The sequence below is a fragment of the Hermetia illucens genome, chromosome 6 (assembly GCF_905115235.1).
Source record: "Hermetia illucens chromosome 6, iHerIll2.2.curated.20191125, whole genome shotgun sequence".
NCBI classification, from domain to species: domain Eukaryota; kingdom Metazoa; phylum Arthropoda; class Insecta; order Diptera; family Stratiomyidae; genus Hermetia; species Hermetia illucens.
In genome coordinates, this window is record NC_051854.1 from 36,446,685 (window position 1) to 36,455,574 (window position 8,890).

Here is an 8,890-nt window from a genome sequence, read left to right on the forward strand (position 1 = left end):
GTCCTAAATATGGCATTATCGAGGAACGGAATGGTTATCGAGGTGTAATGCGACTGGTGGTGCGATCGTTTTCTTCATCAGATGTTGGAACATATCATTGTGTTAGTACGAATTCTTTGGGAAGAGCTGAGGGTACTCTTCGTTTATATGGTTGGTATTTTTTCTTGAACATGCTTTTTGCAATATGTCTTTTACGATTTTGAAGAAGTCCTTGTTATTTTTTATAAAAATTTATGCTTTATTTGAAAAGAGTCCGAAAATAATAGGTCACCAAAATTAGTAACCATCACTAACCAGTACTTCTTCCCATCTTTTGGACAACGTTACTATTCCACGTTAGATAAACGACCGTTTTGAGGTGATCAAACGATTTTTTTGGATATGAAGAAATATTTGCCCAGCCAGGTCTTAGCGATAATTTGGAGGAGGTCGGAGCGCACTTTCCAATTTAGCGTTCCCGAATACCTCCAAACACAGAACATAAGCTTGGAATCATGAACATTCAGTTTTGGAGAGGATATTGATGTGCCAATCTTTCACGCTAAGGATTATTTTAATGTGCTTACTTTCAACTCATACGACTTCCAATGTCCTTCCTTTTAACTCATATTTAAGCTTTCCGAAATTATTGGATGAAATTCATAAGCAAAGCTAGTGTGGCAAGGATCTTTTCAAAGAAAGAGCTTTAATTGACGCTTCCAAGTTTTTCCATGTGACAATGCGTTCTCTATCTTCAATATTAAATTTTTTTTTCCGTTGAAGCGTTTACATTATTAACATAGATCTCTGTAGCATAATAAAAATAAAATCCACAGAGTGGCCTACGTAGATGTTTCTCTCTGGGGAGCAAAGAAGGTCCTCGCTGTCGCTTGATTGGCCCTTTACAAAGATCTTTATGATAAATTGGACATGTGGAACGTAAGAGACATGTATACAGACTTTTCAGGACACCATCGTATATATGAATGTCATCATCATCATCATGGCACTACAGCCTTGCGTCGGGCCCTGGCTGGCTGGATCGTTGTCCTCCAATGCTCCACGTGACCGCGTCCTACAATTTTGGAAGCCCAGTAGTTGCTAAGCGTCCGTATATATTGTGTTCTCCCACAGTAGTTTTGGTCTTCCTCGTTGTCTCGCTCCATTGACACGTCGTCCGTCCATAACCTTTTTAGGCATGAGGTCGTCGCTCATTCGTTAGACATGCTTTCCCCATTGACAGCGTTGTTGTTTAGCTAATTTCGAACACTTCTCATAGTTGTACCGGATGCGCCATCCATCACGGTTGCGAACTGCTCCGAAAATTCTCTGAAGGACTTTCCTTTCGAATGTGTTTAGCAAATTTTCGGAGGCTTAGGTTAGAGTCTAGGTTTCGCACCCATAGTATAGCACTGGTCATATGATGGTTTTAGATACGCGGAACTTTGTGTTTCTGTGCACATGCTTTGGTTTCATTATTTGAGGGATCGAGAAGGAAGCCTTCTTCGCTAGCTGTATCGTCGGTTGACCTTATCAGTCTCATTGGCGTCCTTTGTCAGGCTGCTATCCGGATATATAAGCTATCTACGAATTCGATTCTGAGATTCCTTACGAACGAATGAGCTGGCGTCCTACTTCTTGATTATTTTTATTTTGTCCTCATTGATACGTAGTTCAACTTTTTTCGTAACAAGAGTATACAGAAGTTCCTCTGCGTCAGTCAATTTTCGACACATGATGTTGATGTCACCTGCATATGCTAACAATTATCTCGACTTAAATGAGTAGCGTCCCACTTGTCTTGGTAACCATTGTTCGGATAGAGTATTCGACTGCTAGGTTGAAGAGTGTCCTTTAAACCAGTACATGTTTCAAAACGATCAGTCAACCTGTTTTCGATCCTGACCTGTGAGATGGAGTTAGTCATAGTCATCTTCGTCAGTCCTACTACTTTAGTTGGTATACCAAATTACAGCATTATGTTGTACAGTACTTCACGATCTATGCTGTTGTATGCGTTTTTGGATTCGACAAAAATTTACTACTCGGCCTGAAGTCACCTTGGTGCTCACCAAGGAGTCGTTCGGCGTATGATCTTATTCTATTCTTCAAAATTTTCGTAGGACGAACAGATTAGTGTATTCTTTCTGTAGTTTTCTGAACGCAAATTATCTCCCTTTTTGTGGATGGAACAGATGGTGCTCCTGTGCCAGTCGTCTGGGATCTCCTCGTTCTCCCAGATTCGCAGCGGTAGTTCGTGTATTGCATTTACTAGATCCGTTCCACCGGATTTTAACAGTTCGGCTCGGAGGATGTGTAGTGGGGCCAGGGCCACCAATACCGGCTACTTTTAAGGGGGCACCAGGTATCGAATTCTGAAGCTCTTCAAAATAGGACGCTCAACGTTTATTGATGCTGTCGACATCGCTGATGCTGTTTCCATCTTTGTCCTTGCAGAGGTTAATTCTGGGTTGAGAACCTTTCTTAATTTTATTCATTAGCCTATATGCTTAGGCTGGTGTTTCTATTAGCTTCAGCAACGGCTCGTCAAAATATTTCCGTTTCTTACGTCTAATAATTTCATTCGAAATTCGCTGTAGCTTGTCATACATTTTTTTTGGCTCTGGTTTCACGCTGGATATATTGTCTATAGGTTTCGGTCTTTGCGTCTAGGGATATTCTGCATTCATAGTCAAACCAGACAATTCTCGTTTGCCGAGATTTGTATTCCTCGACCTTCTTTGCGACTTCCTTGATGGTGCCTTTAAGTTCTCCCCAGAACTCGTGTACATCTGTGTTGCGAATATAAGTGACAGTTTTTTCTTCAGAGGGGCTGTCAATGACTGTACCGTACCAATGCGCAGGAGCTTATCAGCCGCGAAGATTTTCGTAGGGCTGATTCCCTATTGGTGCACTGAGGATATTCTGCACCGTTGTGTTGCCTTCACCAAGTGATGATTTGAATCGCAGTTTGCTCGTCGATAGAATCGCACATCCAATACACTGGACGCCCATGGTTTGCCAATGGGGACGTGATTAATTTGTTTCATGGTATATGCGTCTGGTGATTTCCAGGTCTGTTTGTGAATGCGCCGGTGCGGAGAAAATGTAGAGCTTACGACAAGATTTCTGCTGCTGGTGAATTCAATTAATCGTTGACAGTTATGATTGCATCCCTCATAGGGGCTGTATCCTCCAGCGGTTCCCCGATGCCAGGTTTCATTTCTGACTTTCGCATTAAAATCCCCCACCAGTATTTTGACATCGTTTGTTGCGAGTAAGCCAAACAGTGTCTCCAGGCGTGCATAAAACTCGTCTTTTACATCACTTTCCTTGACTGATCAGAGGTTGAAAAATCGAGTCATGCTGCGAAATGCACAAAACCTTTCGTTGATAGGTTTGAAGTAGATGACATGCGGCTTGAGCTGTTTGCTCACTGTAAATGCAACTCCAAACCCCTTGTGACCCGATGGTTTGCCATTTTTGAAAATTCTGTGCGAATTCATATCGCTTATTTCACTACCAATCCAATGGCCTACAAAAAATTTTGATCTATTGAAGGAGGTCCTGGGCGGCCCCTGGTTTGTTCAGAGTGCGTACATTCCAGGATCCGAAAGAATAGTTCGTTAGACGTTTGCTTGGTCGTCCGTCCAATCCGAGGCAAATGGTCCAGGTTTCTTGACATGGAGTAGTTTTCACATGGATGGATTGACGGTATATATCTATGGTAGAAAAAGAAGACGAGACAGACTCTCCCTGAGAGGGAGCGATGGCATAGGTCAGGAAGCCAGGCAACTTGTAGGGAATTGGTGGACCTCGGCGCAAAACCGGGGTGTCTGGAGTTCCTTCTTAAGGCAGACCTAGATCGGATACCGGTTGTTGCGCCGTTGATGATGATTATGGGTTGTTGGTCCATCGCAAAGCCCTATGAAGGAGTCGCTTCGGTGATAGCTGCTTCAGATGGTTCGATACGTGCCAGAGTTCACATAACTATGTTGCAGGTCTGGCTACGTAGTCGTGTCGGTTAGGTGTAACGTATATGCATGTACTGAAGAAAAGTACCTCTCGATCTGATTCAGGCGCTTTTCACTCTCAACATCCGTCAGGACCTATTTGTCCCTTCTATTAGTTCCTTGCATGGCCAGTACCTTTCGCGATATACCACACCCTCCGCCCTGTTCGAAGTAAACTTTGGAAGAACAATGTTATTATTATTGCCTTCACTAACTTATCGTGAAGTGGCAACTTTAAACAGTTTAAATAAAGCGCATGGTCAGAGACCGTTGTATGGTTGACGTACTGTGTTCCAAGTTTCGAATGGGAGGGTATTGAAGGACCAATAAAGATAGTCGCGTTTGGAGACGGCGTGTCGTATGAATCCATCTTTGCTGGGATTTAGATTGGAAGAATACAGCTAGAGAGAGAGAGGGGGGAAACGAAAGAGTTGGGGAAGTAGGTGAGCTCCTACTTAAGGCCTCAAATAATAGTGTGCCATAATGACTCATTTGAGATGAAACAAAATTTTCTACAACAATCTTTCTGGCAAATCCCCCTTGCACTTGAAACCTGCATTTTCAAACCTTACTAACCAAAACGTTATCTTTCACTTTCAGAAATAAAACTGCATCCTGGCTCCTCGACATCACATGACGATCAGATGAACCTAATTGGAGGTAACAGTAGTCAACATGAAAAACGAAATTTTTCTACATTCAATTTACTTCAGTTTTTCGAACAGGTCTAGCCGAAGCTGCTCATGGGAGGGGCAATCCAAATTCGTCTACCACCCAGAAGTATTCGAATCGATTTCACTCAGTTGCGCTACTGCTGATTGTCGCGGCAACCAGTTGTCAATTATATTTTAGATGATAACTTCTCGGGTGATAAGTTAAGTTCCTTTTTGGTTTCCGTGCGAATCCGAATTCTGTTTATTCTTTGGTTGTGAAGTTTATGTTCGTTGGTTATCTAATTTATTCAATTGTTAATTGTTCCTTTACCAGTTATCGCTTGTCTGATTTTAAGGAAAATCTAGTTGTTCCTTTATAATGCTACGAAAGAAACATTTTCATATCGGAAAAGACGCCATCTCGGTCAGAATCATGGTAATATAATGAACTACGAATAAATGTATTACTCATCATCGTTTTAAGATGCATATTTGATTAATAATGAAATAAATAAATGTATTCATTGAAAATTGATTTGCATCCATGAATTTTCAGGAATAAGTGGGAAGATGATCCATGTATTATTATTATTCTGTTAAGGGAAAGTCGCACCGTATCCTTGAAGAACTATTGTGCCCATTTTACTGGTTATAGTGTACCTGTTGATCATAGTATCTCAAGCAAGCCTGTAACCGTTAGGAACTTTAGTATGTTCCCCACTTGCAGAAGTTTCAGCTTTGCATCTGGTATTAAGTGTTCTCCCAGATGTATCGACCTACTTTGCACAAGTGCCGGACACTGTCCCAGGACGTGCGTAGAGGTTTCGTCCTCCTCCTCACATAACCTGCAGGCAGTGTCCGTAGATATCCCTAGCTTCCCTAGGTGATAGTTCAGCCGACAATGACCAGTGAGAATTCCCATTATGATTCGGAGGTTCTTTTTGGTGAGGTTTAAGCAATCCTTTGTACGCATGGGTTCGTATCCCCCAATAAGCACTCTGGACTGCTCCATCCCTGGTAAGCCCGTCCAATATAGTTCCCTCGACCGTCTCTCTTCATTTCTTAGATTCATAGCCATGAAACCGTTTCTGATTCCACAGAAGGGTTCTGGCCCGCGTAAAGGCATCCCTGCTCCCTTCTTCATCCGCTGCCTCATTGCCTTCCAACCCAGCATGGCATGGAACCCAAAGTATCCACACCTTGTTGGACGAGCCGAGTGTATTCAGTCTCTCAAGGCATTCCCATACCAGTTTAGAGTTCACCTGGTTGGACCTAAGTGCTTTGATCGCTGCTTGGCTATCGGTGAGAATAGCTATGTTCTACCCCCTGTAGTTCCTTTGTAGATTAAAGGAGGCACATTTGTCTATGGCGTAAATTTCCGCCTGAAATATGCTAGTGTACCTGCCCATTGGCTCAAAGTACATTTTCCTTGGACCAATGACACCGGCACCCGCTCCATCTGCTGTGAGGGATCCGTCAGTGTACCAAGTAATTAGTTGCTGGTTTAAGCCGTATGTCGCAGCCACGCTCTCCCAGTTTGCCTTGTTATTTCAACATGTTTCAAACTTCTTATCGAAGTGAAACCTCGTCGTCATGTTGTCCCTCGGTATCAGTAATTCGGGATACCGCCTAGAAAGGATATCAATCTTCCTTCGATTTAGGCAGCTCCCCGCCTCACTCATACTACCGGCCATCCTGAATATTGATCTCCTTGCCTGCATCTGTATGTGCAGATGGAGAGGCGTTAATCCCAGAAGGACCTCCAGGGATGCCGTTGGGCATGTCCTCATTGCCCCACTGATACACACGTAAGCCAGCCTTTGGAGCTTATGTAATTCCCTGGCTTGTGTGCTGAGTTGGGTTCTTTCTGCCCAGATTACCGCTCCATAGGTAATCATTGGCCTTACTATTGCAGTATATATCCAAAGTAGTATCTTCGGGCTGCAACCCCATTTTTTTCCTGCTATGGATCTGCAAGTCATCAGAGCCCTCGTGGCTTTTCGACAAGTGTTTCCGACATGTGTCTTCCAGAGTAATTTTTGGTCTAGCGTAATTCCCAAATATTTGACCTCTGTTTCTCGTTTCACCTCCATATCATGTAATGTTATGGCTCCCAGGCGATCCAGCTTACGCCTCCTAGTGAATGGTACTATGGTGGTTTTGGTTGGGTTGATCCGCAGTCCCACCTTCCTGCACCAGGCACTAGTAACCCTTAATCCAGTTTGGATTCTATCACATAGGATATCTTCATATTTGCCCCTACAGATTAGAACAATGTCGTCCGCGTAGCCCTGGACTTACTTGTATTCCAGTATTAGTTAACACGTCCAGGAGTTCATCCACTACCACCCTGTGGACAGCCTTGAGTGGTGTTCATGATAATAGAATTTGTACCTGTTTGTACCTCTATTTGTCTGCTTTCTAGCATTTTGCCCATCCAGAGTGCCAGGGTGTTTCCCACTCCTTTGCGATGATCCATGTAAGGAAAAGGATTAGTAAAGAGCTGAAGTGAAGTCACTCATCACTTGTACAATATATATATACATATGGTATACCAAATGGAACCAGTTTACAAGTACTGTTCCCCTGAAATGTCCCCCAAAACCCTTGTGTGTGTGTGTGTGTGGTGGGGAGAAGCTACAGCTTCTGAGCACTCAGGCCGTGTTGGCCCATTGTACTCGCGTCCCCCGTCTAACGGTATATTCCGGATTTGTTAACGTATCGTAGGATTTCCGTTAGTGGATGTGATGCTACCCGTCGTAATTGGAGAACATCGGCACCAAAGATTTGATGCCTGATGCGTCCATAGGCGGGGCATTCACATAGGAAATGCTCCGTGGATTCCGCTTCCTCATTACAGGAGGGACACGTATCATCTTCGGTAATTCCTATTCTGAACATATGCCCAGCTAGTGAATTATGGCCTGTCAGAATGCCCACAATACACCTGCAAGTCCTCCTGCTTTTCGACAGGATAAACTTTGCGGTACGTATGTTGGGTTCTGGCAGGAAAAGTTTGGTGTGTCGAGCAGCATTAAGGCTCTGCCACCTGTCATTATGGGAAACTTGTTCCCAGTTTTTGAAAGCAGATTTAGCCAATGCTACTGATACCCCAATTGCTGGCTCCGGTCCCGGCATAGGGGAGATTGACCCCTCTTTCGCTAAAGCGTCCGAGATTTCATTTCCCTCTATGCCACAGTGACCAGGTACCCAGAGTAGTTCCACCGTATTGAATCTAGACATAGAGTTCAAACGGTTTCTGCATTCCTGAACGATTTTCGAGGTGATCAAAGGACTGCTCAATGCCCTCAGTGCATGACTGTCACTGCAGATTGCGATGCGCCTGCCCTTCAACCGCTCGTCAATCACCCAGTTTGCAACCCTTAGGATCGCATAAACTTCGGCTTGAAAAACCGTTACATATTGTCCCAAAGGAAAAGCCCACTTCTCGTTTTTATTCGAGAGGTAGACTCCGGCTCCAGAACCCTCTTCTGTTTTCGAGCCATCCGTGTAGAAGTCTTCCGTATATCCCTCCACGCATTCCTCTGGGTCTTCCCAGTCCTCTCTACGCTTCAGGGTAACTACATATCTTCTACCAAACAGATGTATGGGGACACGAGAATCGGAAGGCATTGTAAGAACTGGATTCAGTCCTCCCAGTAACTCTTCCAATGCTCTGTGCCCCCCACATCCGTTGTTTCCCCATAGATTTAATCGAATTAGTCTATGAGCTGCTCTCATTGCAGTGCTTTGAATAAATATATCCAGGGGCTGCAAATTGAGAAGTGCATTCAGAGCTGCGCCGGATGTCGTGCTCATGGCACCAGTGATACCCAGACAAACAGTTCTTTGCAGTGCAGCTAGTTTACCGTGAAAACCTTTTTGTCTCACTTTAACCCACCACACTACGGATGCATATACGAACATCGGCCTAATGATGGCAACGTATATCCACATTACCACATGAGGCCTGGGTCCCCATGTCGAGGCAAATGTCCGTCTGCACAGCCCATAAGCTGTGAGAGCTCGTTTCATCTTTACCTCTGCATGTTTGTTCCAAAGAAGTTTTCTTATCTAGAGTGACTCCCAGATATTTCACTTCTTCGGAGAGTTGAAGGGTAGTACCCCTCATCTCAGGGAGGCAAAGTCCATCCAGTTTTCTCCTTTTTGTGAATAAAACCATTGTGGTTTTATTTGGATTAACTGACAAACCATGTCTAAGGCACCAGCTGTCTATCAAATCAA

General features: G+C 43.9%; 1 protein-coding gene across 4 annotated transcripts in view; it reads left to right on the forward strand.

The window, feature by feature from the left end:
• LOC119660427 (lachesin) overlaps positions 1–5,176 on the forward strand; it is a 54,908-nt gene extending 49,732 nt beyond the window's left edge. For 3 of the 4 annotated variants that reach the window (XM_038068977.1, XM_038068976.1, XM_038068975.1), the window contains 3 exons: positions 2–150; positions 4,593–4,652; positions 4,706–5,176. In XM_038068977.1, the coding sequence (XP_037924905.1) occupies positions 2–150; positions 4,593–4,652; positions 4,706–4,848 (352 nt within the window). In that variant the 3' untranslated portion in view covers positions 4,849–5,176. The remainder of the gene's footprint in view (position 1; positions 151–4,592; positions 4,653–4,705) is intronic. The other variant, XM_038068978.1, reaches the window with a different exon arrangement.
• The last annotated feature ends 3,714 nt before the right edge of the window (positions 5,177–8,890 follow it).